The sequence below is a fragment of the Meles meles genome, chromosome 2, assembly GCF_922984935.1.
Source record: "Meles meles chromosome 2, mMelMel3.1 paternal haplotype, whole genome shotgun sequence".
NCBI classification, from domain to species: domain Eukaryota; kingdom Metazoa; phylum Chordata; class Mammalia; order Carnivora; family Mustelidae; genus Meles; species Meles meles.
In genome coordinates this window covers 24,495,632-24,516,369 of record NC_060067.1, presented here as the reverse complement: position 1 = coordinate 24,516,369, position 20,738 = coordinate 24,495,632, and the positions used below count along the sequence as shown (strand labels likewise).

The 20,738-nt window shown below is 36.0% G+C and overlaps 1 protein-coding gene across 7 annotated transcripts in view; it reads right to left on the bottom strand.

Annotated features, from left to right (window-relative positions):
* The window catches only part of CLOCK (clock circadian regulator), a 135,961-nt gene that overhangs the window by 69,988 nt on the left and 45,235 nt on the right, over nt 1-20,738 (bottom strand). For 6 of the 7 annotated variants that reach the window (XM_045996451.1, XM_045996411.1, XM_045996419.1 and 3 more), the window contains 4 exons: nt 14,862-14,952; nt 6,673-6,762; nt 4,217-4,276; nt 198-346 (listed from right to left, as the gene is read on the bottom strand). In XM_045996451.1, coding sequence (XP_045852407.1) covers nt 198-346; nt 4,217-4,276; nt 6,673-6,719 — 256 coding nt within the window. In that variant the 5' untranslated portion in view covers nt 6,720-6,762; nt 14,862-14,952. Of the gene's footprint in view, nt 1-197; nt 347-4,216; nt 4,277-5,576; nt 5,777-6,672; nt 6,763-14,861; nt 14,953-20,738 lie in introns of all 7 variants that reach the window. The other variant, XM_045996457.1, reaches the window with a different exon arrangement.

Genomic DNA, 20,738 nt, shown 5'->3' with positions numbered 1-20,738 from the left:
TAGGCACTAAATAAATGTTTGTTGAATGAAATAAAGGACATACCAGGAAACTTTCAAAAAGGCAACTGATCACTTTCTCTCAAAAAAAAGGTGAGGAAGCATCCAATTTTAAGAATCACTGTCAAGATTCCACCACATTATGCTTTAAAGGAGACTCTTATTTAAAAAAAATCTGTCTTATAAAGTTAAAATTTTACCTTTATGTTTTCGTAAAAAATCAATGCTCTTCTGCAGAACAGTAGATTTGTCCATCTTCCTAGCATTACCAGGAAGCATGGATCCCAGTTCTTTAATGAGAACATTAAATTGATCTCTACGTTTCTTTTCAGATTTGTTTCTAGATACTCTGATGGAAAAAAAAATTAAGCAGCTTTCAAACAATCCATTTGATTACACACATAGTTTAATACAATGCTCACTTTGGACACAACTACACACATATGCACTTCCATCAATATAGATGTAATAAATATTTATCCACAGGTGACCAACAACGTACAGTTAACTGGGGCAATAATTTTCTTCTCAGTTTATCACTGAAGAACTTACATATTAAGCACTTGCAAACATGTTCTTAGGAAAAGGCCAATAAGACAAACCTCATTCAAATCACAAGTTGTATTTAATCTAATATTTACCAAGAATTTGTATTTTACCTATTTGGCTATTATGAGTATTACTGAGATATATTTGTGGAAGTGCATATAATGTGTAAATACAAATTATTCAAAATTACTAGGTAGGAGAAAGTTAACCATTTCCTGTAAGTTTTAAGTTACAAACAAATCTAAAAATGAAAATCTACCCTCAAGCTTATCCATACAGTCTTCCTCTTTATGCCTGTATGGCCAGACTCTAGCACCGAGCTAGAACCATTCATCTGCATCTCTCTCTCCATTAGGCTATGTACACCTTGATAACAGAGCCCCAATTTTTTCACCTAAGCACTTAAGGGTAACAACTAACAAACAGTAAGCACTCAAAATATGCACACCAAATGAATAATTAGTACTGTTGTATGTGAAGTAGCTAACCAGTAAACATTTATCAAGTGGCATCAAGACCTTTAGATAAGCAAATACATTTATATAGCAACTAATCATTCTACAATACTTCTAACCTCTAATTGTATACTTCGTGAAGTTAGATTTTCTAATTCAGTTTTTGTTTAAGCAAAACTTGTTTATACTCATTTCCCAAAAGGTCAGAGGACAATTTTATTTATTTTTTGCTCAGTAACAAAGAAGCATATATTCTATATTATTACTGGGAAATGACTCCTCCTTCAAACAGTGAGTGCTTGCTATAATAACAGAGACTATGGTAATAAAGGCTAAGGATACTGAGAAAAGACAAGCTCTTTCAAGAAATTTATCCAATTCCAATGGAAATTCAGAGGAACCAGAGATGGCATCCTCATCTACTGAAGTGAATCATGAAGGCTGAGTGAGAAAAGGATGGTAATGAGTGTACGCAAGGCACTGCAGGTACAGGAAGCTCGTAGAGGAACAAAAACCTACCACTAGTGGTCAGATATGACTAACACAGCTAATGAATAGGCTTTCTGTGCCCCAGTATGCTAGAGCTGGGGGGCTGGGTGGGAGACATAAATGCTGGAAAAAATCATGAAGTTTTTATGTTACATAAAAGGATTTTAATTTAATCCTGAAAGTAATGGGAAGGCACTGAAAGGTTTTAAAGCAAAGAAATGATGGGAACAGAACAGCTCGTTAATAAGATCACTTTGGCATCAGAGTGAGGAAAGGATCGATGCTTGGTGAAACAAAGTCATTTAACAAATACTGCTGAAAACTTACTGTATGGCAAACAAGCCTGGATACCAGATGACCATGTAGGAGGCAAGTGCAACATCCTAGCCTATAAACCACGGCAGTGGCAGTGTTAACAATAGTGTGGGTTTGAGGGTTAAGAGGCAGAACTATCCATTCTAGGTAAATCAAACCTGGTTTGCAGTGGGAAGCAAAAGGGAAACCTACAAGGATTCCCAAGTTACTGATAATGCTGTTTATTAATATGAAATAATAACATGTGATACTGGTTTTGGTGTACAGATGGTTTGGAGAGAATTTAGATACGATGAAATTGCCTGTTGCATATTTTAAAAGATATGCACAAGAGGCTTAGATATACAAATCCAGTTATATCCCTTCAGAAAACAGTAAGAAATCAGCATTTGAGAATTAACATGTATGAAGTATCTGAACACATGAATTGGAATAAATATAAAAGCCAATATTCATTGCACACTGATGTGCCAGGCACTACTACAAGCACTTAAGAAATCTCATTTACTCCTATAAGGTAGACTTTCTTAGCACTTTTCATTTTACAGGTGGCAACTCAGGCGCAAAGGAGAACATGCCCAGTACCATACAGCTACCACGAAGTAGTAATTCAAATCAGCCGTTTTTATTCCAGGGGAGGAAAACATACAGAAATCACATAACTGCCAACTCTATCACTGGATGACAAACACTAAAGCAAACTTTACTTCATACTACATGAAAGATGGAATTTCTCAGCCCTTATGATAACTTCACTGAGAACAGGCCACAGATGGTTCATTTTGAGGGCGGCTATAAAACTCCTTTTGTTCTTGGTTCAACACTAAGGTACTTGAACTCATCATTGTTTTAGTCAGAGTTCAGTGTGGTACTCCTTAATTGTGACAGTATAGTGAGGTTCTTTTTCTTTCTCCTATATCTTTCAGAGCCACAATATTTCTGGTTCCCTAAAAACATTATCAAACTTTCAGAATCTTCAAAAATAGAATACCCGGGGCGCCTGGATGGCTCAGTGGGTTAAAGCCTCTGCCTTCGGCTCAGGTCATGATCCCAGGGTCCTGAGATCGAGCCCCACATCGGGATCTCTGCTCAGCAGGCAGCCTGTTTCCTCCTCTCTCTCTGCCTGCCTGTGATCTCTGTCTGTCAAATAAATAAATAAAATCTTTAAAAAAAAAAAAAAAAAAGAATATCCTTAGCTTACCTTACCCATCAATAAGCTTGGCCTTTAAGAATGTCCAAGTCAATTCCTTACAGTTCTGCCTCTTCATTCAGGCAAGACTGAAGAACTTTCCTTCAGCAGACTGAGGTTAAGGGATAAGGGGTTGTCCTATATATTTTTAGTTTCAAATCCAGGTCTTTTTATTTCCTTGAAACATTGTATAGTTTTCCTCAAAATCTTCTTCTTAGATGTATTTTAACCATTCATTAAAGTTTGTATTTTTCATATCCCAGTATCCCCACCCCCCTTTTTTGGGCTAAATACAGACATGTAAGAACTATTACTTATTACATGTTTATCTTTTGTATCTGTGTATAAAACAACATCTACCCTTGTCTAAGCACCCACACAGTTCAACATAGCTGGGGAAAAAACCCAGAAAGTGTTTATTACTCACTCTGAGGGACTACAAACTTTGCTATAATGCTACCTGGACTCTCCCCCTCCCGATACTATAATTAACTGCCCACGCTCCTATTTAAGGTAGAAGCCCCTATAAATACCACCATGGCTCTAGATCCCATTCCCTCACCTATTTGAGGATACCTCTCCAATAATTCTCCTCTCCCTTTCCCCACTGTCTACTTTCCCCCTCTTGGGAGAATGAAGGCACATGGAGGGGCCTACCCTGAAAGAACTCCCAATCGCCAAAGCTTGAAACAATTTGAGCAACAAAATAAAAAAGTGTGGAGTATATAACCTAAATCATAAAATAAACAGATAAGTCCCTACAGACATAAAAAAAAGATGGGAGAAAATGTTTTTACAGAAATATTCCCAATGTGTATAGATATCCCTCCCTATGGGAGGTGGAGCTTAATTCCCTCCATCCCTACTCTAAAGGTACACTTCATAACTTGCTACCAAAGAACAGCATGAGTCAAGGGGAAAAGAGTAACTATAATGGTGAATCTGGCAAACCCTACCTTAGCCGAGTGATGAAAGTTAACATCCTTAGTGATGCCTTATAGATATTATATACTCATAATATGATTTGATGAGATGAGCAGTTTTACTGGATAATTATACTTAAATTATAAAATGCATATTGATATTCTAAGCTTTTCCACCTTGCTAATATATCTAAGTTCTTAACACAGACAGCTTTTGGAAATCACTAATTTACTATTTACTTACTTTTACTTTTACATTTACTTATTTATTTACTGCTTTACATCTTAAGTTGAACTACCTTTTTGCTTTGTCCTTGTCATCTTCTTCCACCAACCCATCAAAAATACTACCATCTTCTCTAAAAGAAAAAAGAAAGTGGACAGAGAAAATAAGAGCAAACTCATTGAGCAACAGCAATTTCAAAATGACATGTGAATCAAATCAGTTCTATCCTAGGATTTTTGTAGAGTTAAAGGACTGTACAAATTCAAGTTGAATTAACTGCTAAACTGTTCTCTAACAAGTATTAGAAAACTACAGTTAATCCATGTTTAATTACATTTTTCAAAAGTTTATCACAAATGTGAATTTCAAAACTACTTATGTACCATATATACAGCATGCTAAACCAGAATTTAATCAGAGGTTAATACCTTGTTTCAAACTGGTAGTAAATCAATGAGAACTATAGAAAGTCAGTGTATTTGCCATTATATAAAAGGATTCATTTGAAATTATTTTTATTTATAATAGCATAGCTTAAAAAATTTTGAGACATTCATGTTATAATGCCACAAATCACTCATAAACATCACGGTATCTAGCTTTTAACTTATATTACCACATTTCATTCACTACTGATTCATGCAACAAATATTTACTAATACTCATGTGCCAGGCTCTGCTCTGGACATGATTACAGAACATTAGAACAGTTAATCAGACACAGAAATCCCTGCTCTCCTACAGCTTATTTTCTAGTAGAACAAAATAAATCAAGAAGGAAATATATGATGACAAGTTTTATATTTTTTAAAAAGGGGTGATTTTTTAGTTACTGTGATGTTACTTTAATCTGAGTGGTTAGGAAAGGACCAGCTGAGATGCAGACATTTAAGCTGAGATCTAAGTGACAAGAAGGGGTTGGTTATGGGAAGATCTAGGGGAATAGCATTCTAACAAATAAAATCAAGAGCACTGCTGGATAATTCCTTAACCTAAGTAGCATTATTAAATAATTTCATATGACCTTTCCATGAATTCACTATTCACTACTTTAACCACAACTTTCTGAGGCCTACAAAGGCACATATGGTGTCTGTTGGATCCATTGTTGAGAACATCTACAAATTTTATATTATAGAGTTCCATGTCTGGACTTTCAGGGTTCCATGTGTGCACTGCAATTTATGACAACTTTTGTATATATATGCACATTATTGAGGAGAAAGTCCATAACTTTCATGATATTCCCAGAGATAACTAACTCATATTAAAAATCACTGCTTCTGTCTGAACATGATGCTGTCTCTAGATGTCATATTGTCTAGAATGGGAATTGGCAATCATCAAGAAGCATAATACCACAATCATATTTAATCACTTAGGAGCACTGAAGGAACATCCTTTCTGAGGAGACAACTACACATAGAGCCCACCTGAAAATACGGCATGGCCCAAATCTATGTCAGTGCTGCAGGCAGGCCTCTCTAAGGAAACTCCTTGCCCCTTAGGTCTTAAGTTCTGGTAGAGTATGTATCTTCACTGTTTATCTCACAGGAAAGGGAGACGGGCTGGCCCCAGACGTCAAAGGTCACTTCTGTATACAACTCTAGCTACAAAACTCTTAAAGAATCCCCTACGGAAGAATCACACAGTACACTATAATAAAAATACAGGAACTTGAGTGTCAGACAGACCAACACAGGTCCTAATCCCAGCTCAGCACTTAACTATGTGACCTTAAACAAGTTATTCAACCTCCCTGACCTATTGTTTCCTCAGCTGTAAAATCTCATGGCATTACTGGGAAGTAAAATGAAATAACATATAAAAAGTACTCGACAACAAAGAGCTGTCAAAGAATAAGAGCTTAAAATATGTTACTGTATTTCATCAAATTAAAAACACCACTAATCTTTATAAAGACTTATCAGTATTTTATGTGCCATCACATTGGGGAAAAAATGCTACCAATTAAACTATGATAAGGCAATTGTAAGATGAATCTTAGTGTCAGAGGTGTTAAAATGTAAATAAACCAAACAAAAATCTTAAAATCAAAGAAACAAGGTTTATCCTACTCGTAAAAGTATGATTTAAAGACTGTAATTTTAACTAATAAAATCCTAATTATAGTTACCACTTATCAATCACAAATGCTAAAACACTTAAAGGGATGGAGTTAGCAGCAATAAGGAGAAAAAAATAAGACAGAAGGAGATAGAAGATTCCATAAGACGCCAAGGAAACATCTGTCACTGTCACAATTTCTTTCAGAGTAGCTCTGACCAAACACTCAAAATTACAGTTCATGATCTGTTTGGGACACAAACCATATGCTGCTGACTTTGACTACAGATATAGTGTATGTCTTATTATTACACTCCGTTTGCTCAATATGGAAATTAAGTGTAATAGGAATTATGTTTAAATACAAAACTCCTTTTATCAGTATGATACAGACCATTACTCTAATAATAAATTTTAAAATAGCTTTATAGGATTCAAAATAAAGAGTCTCTAAAAACATACCTGTCAACAATTGAGCTCATTTTACTACAGCTTACGGTAAACAACATAACATATTACGTTTTCGTCTTGTGGTAGACATTTGTACTTCTCCTTGGGTGAAAGGAAAAATAAACAGTCATTAGTTTTCAAAAAATTTATTTCTACAAACATAGTAATATTGAGGAACACTGTATGTTATAATAGAGAATTCAAATGTTTTGGTTTGTACCCAAGGCTGAAACATTTTCAAGCAAATACCTAGAACTGGGGCAAATGTGAGGCTCCCTTCTAAAAAAAAAGGAACAGAGGGGAAGAAAATTGAGGATTCATTTTCTACTATAAAGTAGTAAAAAAGGCTACTCTTAATATTTAGCATATATATTAATTAGAGTATGTAACTGTGAATAGGTTATAATTCAAAAAAAGATACATACACCCTTACGTTCATGCATCAGTATTTACAAGAGTCAAGATATGTAAACAACCTAGGTGCCCACTGAGACAGATGAACAGATAAAGAAGATGCTGTGTGTACGTGTATGTGTACAGTGGAATATTATTCAGCCATAAAAAGAATGAAATCTTGCCAATCTTGACAACATGGATGAACATAGAGGGTATCATGCTGGATGAAGTAAGTCAAACAAAGACAAATTCCATATGATTTCACCTATATGTGAAATCTAAAACACAAAACAGAAACAGAGTCATAAATACAAAGAATAAACCTGATAGTTGCCAGGGAGAGAGGAGGGGAGAGGGAGGATGAGTGAGCTAGTGAAGGGAAGTAAGGTATACAAACTGCCAGTTACAAAATAAATAAGCCATGGGAATAAAAAGTACAGCATAGGGAATATAGTCAGTAATACTGTAGTAACTTGTATGGTAACTACACTTATCATGGTGAGCACGAATAATGTACAGGATTGCTCACTGTTTATACCTGAAACTAATATAACATTGTATGCCAACTATTCTTTAATTTAAAAATCGAATCAACAACAAATATTTGTTGAAAACCTATTTTCTATTCAACAGTAGGCTAAGCTTTAGGGATACAAGGATAAAACACAAAGTCCCTGTAGGCAAAAATCTGCAATTGAATAGGGAGACAGATACCTAAAGAATAATAAAAAGGATAATGAAGGTATACAGAGAGGGGTCAGAGGAAATAGTCTTGATGGCAATGAATTTGTCAGGTAGTCTAGATTGTTACTAAAAATATGGTGCAGAGACCATCAGCAACGGCATCATCTGAGACCTTGTTAAAAGACAGTCCCACTGAATCAAAATCTACATTTTAACATGGTCCCCATGTGATTTGTATGACCATTTGGGTATGAGAAGTAATAGACTAGAGGACAAGAGAAGGTAGTATGTGAAAGGCTGGAAAGCCACAGGAATGGCAATTTGCAAAGGCACAAGGCTTATGAGACAATGGAGCAACCTATTTGAGAGACTTAAAAGTGTTAGCATTATCTTTAGCGAAAAATCCAGTCATGTTACAACTTAAAGTTTAATTACTAGAGCATAAAATGAGAGTAAGAGTGGACAGAAGGGTGAAGGTAAGACAAGTAGAAAAGAGCCTTATTAGGGTGTGCCTGGCTGACTCAGTCAGTACAGCAAGCAGCTCAATCTCGGGGTAGAGGTTCAAGCCCCACACTGGGTGTAGAAATTACTTAAAAATAAAATGAATGAAGAGAAAAGAAATGAAAGGAAAAGGAAAAAGAAAAAGAAGAAGAAAAGGAAGAGAAGAGAAGAGAAAAAAAGAAAAGGGAGGAAAGAGCTTTATTATAAGGAGTCTCATACCTACATTGAAGGAATTAAGATTTACTACTTTAAAACAGAATCATAGCCTAAAATTTGTCATTCTGTATTCTACAGTTTTTCTAAAGTGTAAGGCAGGTTTTATTCAAACAAAATACTCATATCCCATAGCTGCGAATTAAATACTGAACAACCACCTCAACAGTTTTGAGGCATGAGAAATTCTACTTTATTATACCTTTTGTTTAAAATTTAGAAAATACTATAAATTAATGTGGAACTCTAGGTGAGAACAGATGAAAGCTATCCTAAGAACATAGGAGTCTGAACTGTTCTATCACTGTTTGCAAATGTACAGGCACGAAGGAGCGAGGGAATGGTCCTTGCTCAATGATGCTGCAGTGCCCATGTGGTAATGGCTACAGAAGTGAGACTGCAAAGGGCTAACAGCTCTTAAAAGAAAATGAATGGGGAGTCAAAGGTAAAAATAAAAAGAACTAACACAAAATACTGGTTTTAAGTGTCTGGATCAACATCAGCAGATGAAGCATGGAATTACACAATTTGAGAGTTAGAGAAGACTTTTTTTTTTAAATTAATTTATTTATTTAATTTATTTGATAGACAGAGTTTACAAGCAGGCAGAGAGGCAGGAAGAGAGAGGGGAAGCAGGCTCCCTGCTGAGCAGAGAGCCCAATGCCGGACTCCATCCCAGGATGCTGGGATCATGACCTGGGCTGAAGGCAGAGGCTTTAACCCATTGAGCCACCCAGGTGCCCGAGAGTTAGAGGAGACTTTAAAGATGACCCAAGCACAACTCTCTGGTCTAAAAGACATACCTCTACAATCATGGTAATGACAGAGGCTGGTTCTATCACTAGAACAAAAAGAATGGTGCAAAGGTAACAGCCAAGTTGGGTGAATTAAAAAAGAACAGTTTCACTTTAAAGTTAAAAGGCCAGATCTGAACCTTAAGTGGCACCAAGTATATGCTTCTTTAATTATTAAAAGGTAGAAAATACGACAAACTAGGAGAAAAAAAAGAAAAAAAGACCCCAAGAATTAGGGCTTAGATAAGAATTAGGGCTTAGAACTTAGGGGTTCGTAACTGAACCCAAAATGGTTTAGAAGATATAGGCTGATGCTTTATTAGGCTATTTTACTAATGTTATTAACAATACGCTTTCCAAACATCTATTGTGCTGCGAACTGAATGACGTAGACTATGTTTCTCTACCAGTCTAGTCCAAGATCTTTTTTTTTTTTCCTTTCTAGCCAAGTGACAAACAGGATATATTTAAGGAAAAGGTAAGGGAAAAAGTGAAATAGGCCCAACTAAGTACTCTAGGGCCAACTATGGGAAGATTCCTCTTAACTTCGTTAAATGGTGCCAAATTAATTTTATCCAAACACCATTACCCTTAGAGGGTAATGGTGGAACAGCCAAAAGGTCTTGTTTTAGAACCACTGGAGGCCTCACATTTTCAGTACCAAAAAAACTATCCGGAGTCATACTTTCTATTCTATGGATTCTAAGGATTCAGCTTTTAAAAATAAGCAATGTCGGGGCGCCTGGGTGGCTCAGTGGGTTAAAGCCTCTGCCTTCGGCTCAGGTCATGATCCCAGGGTCTTGGGATCGAGCCCCGCATTGGACTCTCTGCTCAGCAGGGAGCCTGCTTCCTCCTCTCTCTCTCTGCCTGCTTCTCTGCCTACTTGTGATCTCTGTCTGTCAAATAAATAAATAAAATCTTAAAAAAAAAAAAAAGCAATGTCCCTATACACAGCATGGAATTTCAACTATGTAATGTAATACAGATCAAATTTTATTATTAAAGGTCTTTTTTCTTGGGGCAGCTGGGTGCCTCCGTCAGTTGAGCTTCCAACTCTCGATTGTGGCTCAGGTCATGATCTCAGGGTCGTGGGATGGAGCCCTGCATAGGGTTCCATGCTCAGCACAGAGTCTGCTTGTCTCTCTGCCCCTCCCTCTTCTGTGCATGCATTCTCTCTCCCTCCCTCTCTCTCTCTCAAATAAATAAATAAAATCTTTAAAATTACTCTTTCTTAAATATTGAGATTAATAGGCCAGCATGGGCTACAATAATGTCTTTCAAAAGATCAGTAACAGTTACTAGAATCCAAAGTTCACAAATGAAATTACCAAGGATCAAGTTTCAGCTAGGAATCAACCGGTCCTTTACATTAGCAACCTGAGCTCAAAGTCACTTAGTGATGACTTCCCAGCTTTCCGGTGGTATTACTATGTTATGATGATAAAGGGGAAGGACAGTGGAAATCTTTTATAAATATCATTTTAAAAACAAGCTTTAAAAAGTATTTATGAGGGATGCCTAGTGGCTCAGTCAGTTAAGCGTCTGCCTTTGGCTCAGGTCATGATCCCAGGAGTCCCACACGGGGCTCCGTGCTCACTGTGGAGCCTGCTACTCCCTCTGCCTGCTGCTTTCCCTGCTCGTGCACGCCCTCTCTCTCTCTCTGATAAATAACTAACTAAAATCTTTAAAATACATGTATTAAAAAATACTTAGGAAATGGGGAGATATAATTAACTAAGAAACATTATAAAACATTCAAACTTTGCCAAATACAGAAGCAGATATGTTTTTAATTCAGCATTAACATTAAATATAATTAACAGAAAATCTCGGTGCCTGGAAATCCATCTTTGGAAAAGAATCCCTATGCATAAAATAACACATTCTATATTACAAGTAAACTGTACAGTATCTAATGACATAATACTAGTCCTCTGAATCCCATCTACTGTCACCTCTCAAGGCTTTCCATTCTTACATCATGAACTTGTCTCTTGATAACTGGATTTTTCTGATTATCAACTTAGTACTTTACCTTAAAAAACAAAAACAAAAACCAAAAAACCACCCTTGACACACCAACCCCCTTCAGGTACTACCTTTCCTTTTTTGCTCCCTCTCGCAGGAAAACTGCATGGCAGAGCACAGTTGCTATTCCAACATCTTTAATTCCATTCTCTCCCTTCCTTTAAAATGTGGCATTTATTTGCACCACTGTATACATGTTCAGATCTAAAGTGTCCACAAAGTTTTATAAGACTTATTAAAAAGTCAGAAATCCTCTGTCCTATGATCCCCATTTCCCACTTCTCACCACTTTCACCTCTTAAACTATTTCTTCTGGCAGTTAACGCTCCAATATCCTTTATTTTGTGACTTCTTGATTCCCTCTGTTTTAGGGAGGGTACCTACACAGTCCTAATTATTCAAGTTGTCCCAAAGTAATTATTAAAATGTCTTTTGCTCTCAAGAGTCTTATTTTTCATGCATAATCCAATGAATTCCACTAAGAAAAATATGAATTTAGTTTTCTTTGACTCCCCATCCTTACCTCATATATGTGCATATTTGCCCAAATTCCCAGTACCATAATTTTGGCTAGGTGGTTATATTCAGTTAACATTATGATGACTCTAAAAATGCAATTCACAGCTGAGCCATACAGCATACTACAATTGCCTTCCCTTTCTAAATAATTTTCCCTAGAGTTAATCGTTTTATTATTGACTTACTTTCTATAAACTTATCATCAATTTAGCCCCAAACTCTTCCCTGTCTGAATCTCCTCTTAATATCTTCAAACACATTACACATTCTACCAATGTAATCTCACACCTATTTATCTTGATACCTTCTGACCTATTCCTGTCGGGACTGGACGTTCTCCATAAACAGCAACCAGCGATCATCTTGGGATCATTATTCACAATCTTCCTGGTGATTTCCTGGGTTTCTACGTAAGGTGCATTTTCTGTTTCTTCTATCTTATCGCTTCATCCCTTTCAGTTTACTTCTTTATTTGTGTTGAGTACCTCCTACAATAACTCCCCAAGAAAGGGGGCATGGTAGATAAGTATTTTTAGACATCACAAGTCTGAAACTGTCATTGGTCTGTACTTAACAGTTTAGCTCCATAATGAATACTGGATTGGAAGTAAGTTTCCCCTCAGTATTATGAAGGCTCCAATGTCTTCTAGTTTCCAGAGTATTCTCAAGAAGCCCAAAGTCTTTCTGATTACTGATCTTTACATGTGACCTATTTCTCTTATTCTGGAAGCTCCCTTATGTTTTAAAATTTAACAGTGATATGTCCTATATTGGGCTTATTTCCATAATTGTCGTACTATAGGCTCTTTCTACTTGGAAACTTATGTCCTCTAATTGTGGATAGTTTGATGAATCAGTCTCTATTCTTTATTTCTCCTATTTTACTCTTTTCTCCTTTTTGGGAATTCCCATTATTTCAACACTGGATATGCTGACAGTTGCTCCAATTTTCTTATTTTTTTTCTCTCCCATTTAACTTTGCTTTACTCTCAAAATCTGTTTTACTTTTCCACTCTTCCACTGAGTTTTTCATTTCTAATGTAATTGTTTTTCTTTCATGTTTCATGGATTCAGCATCTCCTCTTACCTCTCTGAAACCATTAAACAATAGTTTTGTGTTTCAATTTTTACCTGCCTACCTGCCCCTAACTTCGTATTTTCTTTTGGCATGGTATTTGGCTCTTACACAAAAGGTCTTCCTAAAATGTCTGGTGATCTCTGGCCACCAGCTCACTTAAGGGTGGGGTCTAAAAGGATCCCTGAAGCTCTGTGTGATAGGGCTTGCTATCAACTTTATTGCAGGGATACTAGGTTGGAATATCTCTTTGGGGAAATTCTTTAAGTCTGTATCTTCAGATCTTTTCTCTTAGGCTGGTTAAAATTTCCAGAAAAGAATCTTCTAAACTACTGACTGAAAATTATAAAAATCTGGTAGCCTAAGTTCTTAATCCCTTTATTTTCAATATGGTACTCCCATTTTCAACCATGCTATTTGATCCTTGCTAGAGAATAAATCTTTAGCCTTCTGCTAAGATAGTGATTGGGTAGTTGCCTGGAATTCCAAGGTATGAAAAGGATCTATAAAATATAATCACCTCTTAGACTGGCAACAAATCGGACTGTGTTTAGTCCCATTTTTACTCCTTTGCAAAAGTAAAGCATGTTCTCAATTCCTAACATTTTAGAGGTTCTATAGTGCCATAAAATTTCTCATCATTCTCACAGATGGCTCAGGATTCTAGATCCATAAGATAGATATCACACTTCCTTTCGCTTTTCAGCTTCCAAAATTTTGTTTTAATTGTTCTTTCTTCCCTTCTCTTTGTTCTTATGAAGTTATGTCTTTTGTTTTAAAAAAAAAATTCTTTAGCTTTAATGGAGTTTCAAGAAGAAATAGAACTTAATTGCATTTTTTGCCATCTTCAACTGGAAATACCCCATTTTCTCTTCATCAATTTTAATCAGGCTTTCACTTTCACACAATCCCACTGAGACTGCTCACTCTTAGTATAGTTATAAAAGATATTCAAGCTGCCAAATCTAATGGCTGCTCTACTCTACTCTCTATTTTACTTCTTAGTAGCACATGATGTAACTGATCACTTCTGCATTTATTACTTTTCTTTTTTTGCTTTCTGTGACAGAACACTTTCCTAATTTTTCACCCATCTCATTGGCTGTTCCTTCTCCTCTGATTAATACTGGCATGTCCTAAGGCTAAATCATTCTCAATCTATGTACACTTCCTAAATAATTTCATCCAGACATACTCCTTTAAGTATCTCTCTATGCCAATAAATCCCAAATCCATACCCCCAGACCAGATTCTCAACTTCAGAGTCTTATATCCAACTACCTTTGATACTTCTACAAATTTTACAGGTAACTAAAGCATTATACAGCAAAACAGAACACTTGACTTTCTTCCAAAGAAAGCACTTCTTATAAAGCACTTTCTTACAGAGCACTATTTCTGCAAATTTACAGAATCTGTTCCTCTCCCAGTTTTCTTCTCCAACCTAAATTCCATATGCTCTTCCCCTCATATACTCTAGACACATTTTTCCTTTCTGTTCCTCAAGTATTCCATGGTCATTTTTGTTTACTGCCTGTAAATCTCCTCTCTCAGATCTTCACAGGGCTGGCACATTCTTGCCATTCAGATCTTAACTGAAATATTCCTCTTCAATGAGAGCTTTCAAATATTTCATATTTCTTTCAATTATGAAAGCAGTCACCAGTCTCTTAATGGATAATCACATTATCCATTTTACTCTCTGCACTGAACTACAAATGTTTCATTGGTTTGTCTATTATTTGTCCTCCCTCCCTTTAGAATGCAATCCTAGTGAGAGCAAGGACAGCTTCTGTCTTGTCCATTACTGGATTCTCAGTATCTAAAGTAGCATCTAAATATAGCTGATACAATAAGCATGTGGAATAAATAAATACAACAGGAAAAATTTTTAAATAAAACATTCCTCAAATTAGTATGTCAAAATAACTTTATGGATTCATTTATATAGTTTGCTGAAAATAAACTCTAAGATACAACCTTTTCATTACCTTTTGTATGTTTTGGATCTTTGAACTGATTCTTCAGAAAACTATAGGTTCAATATATTCTTCTATACGGCTGACCATCACTCTCAGAACTCTGTTTAAACAACAAAAAAATTTATTAGACGTACTCAACTTATATAGAAGTTTATCATGAAAAGTTTTAAAGTAATTTTTAAACTTAAGTTTAGAACTTAGTCACAAAAGTGTGCATAACAAATGTTAAACTCTACAAATTGTTTCTAAGAGAAACAACTTAGAGAATAAATGAAAACAATAACTTAATTCTAGTATAGAAGTTAAAACACAAATGTATAAATATAACTACAAAATACATTAATAAGCTACACAATAAAAAGATGTAACTTGTGATATTGATAATAAAATGTAGAAGGGAGAGACATGTAAAGAGAGTTCTGAAGCACCATCAGTTTATTATAGATTATCAAAACTATGAGATGTTTTATGTAAAACCTATGGTTAAGCACAAAGAAAACACCTGCAGAAGATACAAAAAAGGAAATAAGAATCAAAGCATGTCACAAAAAAACAAAAACAACAGCAACAACAAAAAAAATCACCACCACCAACAAGAAAAACAGACAACAGGAGGATCAAAGAGACAAAAAACTACAAAACAGTCAAAAGCAAATAACAAAATAGACACAGTAAGTCTTCCCGATCAGTAATTATTTTAAATATAAAAGGACTAAAGTCAGCAATCAAAAGACAGAGTAGCTAAATGGATCAGAAAAAGTTAAGATCCAACCATTTGCTGACTACAACAGACTCACTCTAGATGTAAAAAGACATACAGAGGATGAAAGTAAAAATGAAAAGATATTCTATGCAAATATAACTGAAAGAGAGCAGAAGTGGCCATACTTATATCCAAAAAAGTAAAAAACTGACAAGAGGCAAAAAAAAAAACAAAAAAAACAGGACGACATATAATGATAAAAGGGTCAATTCATCAGAAAGATGTAAGAATGGTATATACACCCAACATCAGAACATACCCCAGTATCAAAAAAGGATAAAATACCTAGACAGACCCAATGTTTATAGCAGCAATGGCCACAGTCACCAAACTGTGGAAAGAACCAAGATGCCCTTCAACAGATGAATGGATAAAGAAGATACGGTCCATATATACAATCGCGTATTATGCCTCCATCAGAAAGGATGAATACCCAACTTCTGTATCAACATGAATGGGACTGGAAGAGACTATGTTGAGTGAAATAAGTCGAGCAGAGAGAGTCAATTAACATATGGTTTCACTTACATGTGGAGCCTAAGGAATAACATGGAGGACACTGGGAGATGGACAGGAGAAGTGAGTTGGGGGAAATCAGAGCGGGAGAAAAACCATGAGAGACTGTGGACTCTGAGAAACAAACTGAGGGTTTTGGAGGCGAGGGGGATGGGGTTAGGTGAACCTGGTGGTAGGTATTAAGGAGGGTACGTATTGCATGGAGGACTGGGTGTGGTACATAAACAATGAATTTTGGAACACTGAAAAAAATAAAATAAAACAAAAGGAAAAAGAGAAAACAAATATCTAGACAGAATTTCAACAGGGAAACAGGCAACCTGAATAACATTACAGACCAAATCAACTTGACAGATGTATACAGAATATTCCACCCAACAGCAGCAGAATACACTTCTTTTTCACTGCACATGGAACATTTTCCAGGACATGTCACATATTAGGTCACAAAATAAGTTTTAACAAATTTAAGAAGATTTGGTATGAACCAAGTATCTTTTCCACCAACAATGGAATGAAACTAGCAATTGATAACAAAAGGAGAATTGGAAAATTCACAAATGTATGAAAACTAAGCAATACACATCCTTAAGCAGTGGATAAAAGAAGAAATAAGAATGAAAGAAAATACTTGGAAAAAACATAACACAACAAAACTTATGGGATGCAGCAAAAGCAGTACTAATAGGGAAGTTTACAGTGGTAAATTTTACATTAAAAAAAGGAAAAAATATCTTGAGGGCACCTGGGTGGCACTGTCAGTTAAGTGTCCAACTCTTGGTTTCAGTTCAGGTCATGATATCAGGGTGATGAAATCAAGCCCTGCCTCAGGGCCCATGCTCAGCACTAAGTCTGGTTGAAATTCTCTCTAACCCCTCTGTCCCTTCCCCCAGCCCTGCTCTCTCTCGAAAATAAATAAGTAAATCTCATAAATAGATAAAACAGAATCCAGAAAGGAAGGAAGGAAGGAAAGAGAGAAATCTCAAAAATGAACCCTAACTTTATACCTCAAGGAACCAGAAAACAAACAAGCCCAAAGTTAGCAGAAGGAAGGAAATAATAAAGACTAAAGAAGACTAAACAAAACAGAGGATAAACAATAGGAAAAAAATGAAAAAAGGAATTTTTAGAAAAGATCAACAAAATTGAGAAACCTTTAAGCAGACTAAGAGGAGAAAATTCAAATCAGAAGTGAAAGATGCGGCGCACCTGGGTGGCTCAGTGGATTAAGCTGCTGCCTTCGGCTCAGGTCACGATTCCAGTGTTCTGGGATCGAGCCCCGCATCCGGCTCTCTGCTCTGCGGACAGCCTGCTTCCTCCTCTCTCTCTCTCTGCCTGCCTCTCTGCCTACTTGTGATCTCTGTCTGTCAAATAAATAAATAAAATCTTTAAAAAAAAAAAAAAGGAAGTGAAAGATGCAGTGCTAAAACTGACTTTGTATGAAATACAAAGAACAATTAGATATCAATTAGATAAACCAGAAGAAATAGATAAATTCCTAGAAATGCACAACCTACCAAGGCTGAGTCATCAAGAAGGAGAAAATCTGAACACAACTATGTAACTACTAAGGATACCTAATCAGTAATCAAAAACCTCTCAACAAAGAAAAGCCCAGGACCAAAAAATTCAATGGAGAATTCTACCGAACACCTCAAGAAGAATTAATTAACATCAATCTTTCCCAAACTCTTCCAAAAAATTAAAGAGGGAACACATCCAAACTCATTTTATGAAGCCAACATCACCTTGACACCAAAGCCATTCAGACTCTACAAGTAAAGAAAACTACAGGTCAATATCCTTAATAGGTGCAAAAATCCTCAACAAATACTAACAAACCAAATCCAAGAGCATATTAAAAGGGTAATATCCACGACCAACTGGGATTTATCCCTGGAGTGCAAGCATGTTTCAATCAATATCAATACCAATCAAAATCAATATGATACAGCAAATCCACAAAACAAAGCATAAAAATCACATGACTATGTCAATGCAGAACAAGCATTTGACATAATTCAACACTCTTTCATGATAAAAACACAGAATAAACTAGGAATATAAATTTTCTCAAGATAACAAAGGTCATAAATGAAAAACCCACAGCTAACATCAGATCAACAGTGAAAAACTAAAAGCTTTCCCTCTAAGATGAGGAACAAGGCAAGGATACTCACTCTTACCACTTTGTATTCAACATTGTACTGGAAATTCTAGCTAGAGTAATCAGGTAAGAAAAAAAAGGCTTACACGAATCAAAAAGTATGAAGTAAAGTTATCCTTGTTCACAGATTACATGACCTTATATGTAGAAAACCCCAAAGATTCCACAAAAAAACCATTAGAACAAACGCCATAGAACTAACAAACGCCAAAGTTGCAGACACAAAATCAACACATCAAAATCAAATGCACTTCTATATACATGAACAACAAACAATCTCAAAGGGAAATTTAAAAAACAATGTCATTTATAATAGCATCAAAAAGAATAAAATAATTAGTAACAAACCTAACCAAAAAGGCAAAAGACTTGTACACTGAAAACTACAAAAAAAAAAAAACGCTTAAAGAAATAAGACACAAATAAATGGAGGGATGTTTACAGTGGACATACAGAGGATGTTTATGGAAGATTTAGTACCATCAAAATTGTCCATATTACCCAATGTCATCTACGGATTCAATGAAATCTCTATCAAAATCCCAAAGGCATTCTTTGTAGAAACTGGAAAAAAACTAAAACTCATATGGAACAACAAAGACCTCAACTAGTCAAAAACAATCTTGAAGAAAAGAACAAAGCTGAAGGCCCCACACTTCCTAACCTGTAAAGATATTACAAAGCTACAGTAATCAAATGGTATGGAAGTGGCATAAAGACAAACACATAGACCAGTGGTAAAAAACAGAGAGCCTAGAAACAAACCTTGGTATATATGGTCAAATGATCTTCAACAAGTGTACCAAGACTACATAATCAGAAAGCACAGTGTCTTCAACAAACGACACTGGGAAAACAGTATATCCACATGCAAAAGACTGAAACTAGATGGACCCTTACATCTTACACAAAAGCCAAATCAATATGGATGAAAGACTTAAATGTTAAGACTTGAAACTATAAAACTCCTAGAGGAAAACAAAAGAGAAAATTTTAGGACACTGGATTTGGACCGAAAACAAAGGAAACAAAAGCAAAAACTGACAAGTGAGACTCATTCAAGTCAAATAACTTAATATTTCCTGTAAGGAAGGTCTACTACCAACAAATTCCCTCAATTTGTTTGAGAAAGTCTTTATTTCTTCTTCATTTTTCAAAAATAATTTCACAGGAGGGGCGCCTGGGTGGCTCAGTGGGTTAAAGACTCTGCCTTCGGCTCGGGTCATGATCCCAGGGTTCTGGGATCAAGCCCCAAGTCAGGCTCTCTGCTCAGCAGGGAGCCTGCTTCCTCCTCTCCCTCTCTCTCCTGGCATCTCTGTCTACTTATGATCTCTATCTGTCAAATAAATAAATAAAATCTTTAAAAACAAATGATAATTTCACAGAAAAAACAATTCTAGGTTAGTGAGTTTTCCTCTCGATACTTTAAATATTTTGCTCTATTTTCTTCTTGCACAGTTTCTGAGGCGAAGTCAAATGTAATTCTTTGTTCTTCTACAGGTAAGCTGTTTTTTTTCTCTGGCATCTTTCAGGATTTTTTTCTTCCTATACAATTCTCTATAGTTTGAAAATGATACACGTAGGTGTTTTTTGGGGGGTACTTATCCTTCTTGGTGGTCTCTAAACTTCCTGGATCTGTGATTTGGGGTCTAACATTAACTTGGGGAAATTCTCAGTCATTATAATTTCAAAACTTCCCTCTTTCTCCTGCTATTCCCAGTACACGTTACTTTTGTAGTTGTCCCACAGTCAACAATAGGATATCCTATTCTTTTCAGTCTTGTCCTCTTTTCTTTTCTAAGATTTTATTTATTTGACACAAAGAGAGAGTACAAGCAGGGGGAGCAGCAGAGGCAGAGGGAGAAGCAGGCTTCCCACTGAGTAGGGAGCCTAATGTTGGACTCGATCTCAGGACCCGGGGATCATAACCTGAGCCAAAGGCAGCCACTTAACTGACTGAGCCACCCAGTACCTGCTTTTTTTTTTAAGATTCTACTAAGATATCCTCCAGCTCAGACATTCTTTACTCATGTCTCCAGTCTAATATGCCCTCCAAAGGTATTCTTCATTTCTGGTACAGTGTTTAACTCCTTATCTACCTTTTTTCTTAGGATTTCCATCTCTCCATTTACACTGCCCACCTGTTCTTGCACACTGACTACTTTATCTATTAGATCCCTGAGCACATTAATTATAGTACTTTAAATTCCTGATCTGGTAACTCCAATACCTTTGTGCCATGTCTGGTTCTGATATTCACTCTGTCCCTTCAAATTGCTTTTTTTGTCTTTTGGTATGCCTTATAATGTTTTCTTAATTGCTGGATATGATGCACTAGGTAAAAGGAACTGCTATAAACAGGCCATTAGTAATGGGTGAGGGGAGCTTGGGGGAGGGGAAGCATTCTATAGTCCATGATTAGGTCTCAGTCTTTTAGTAA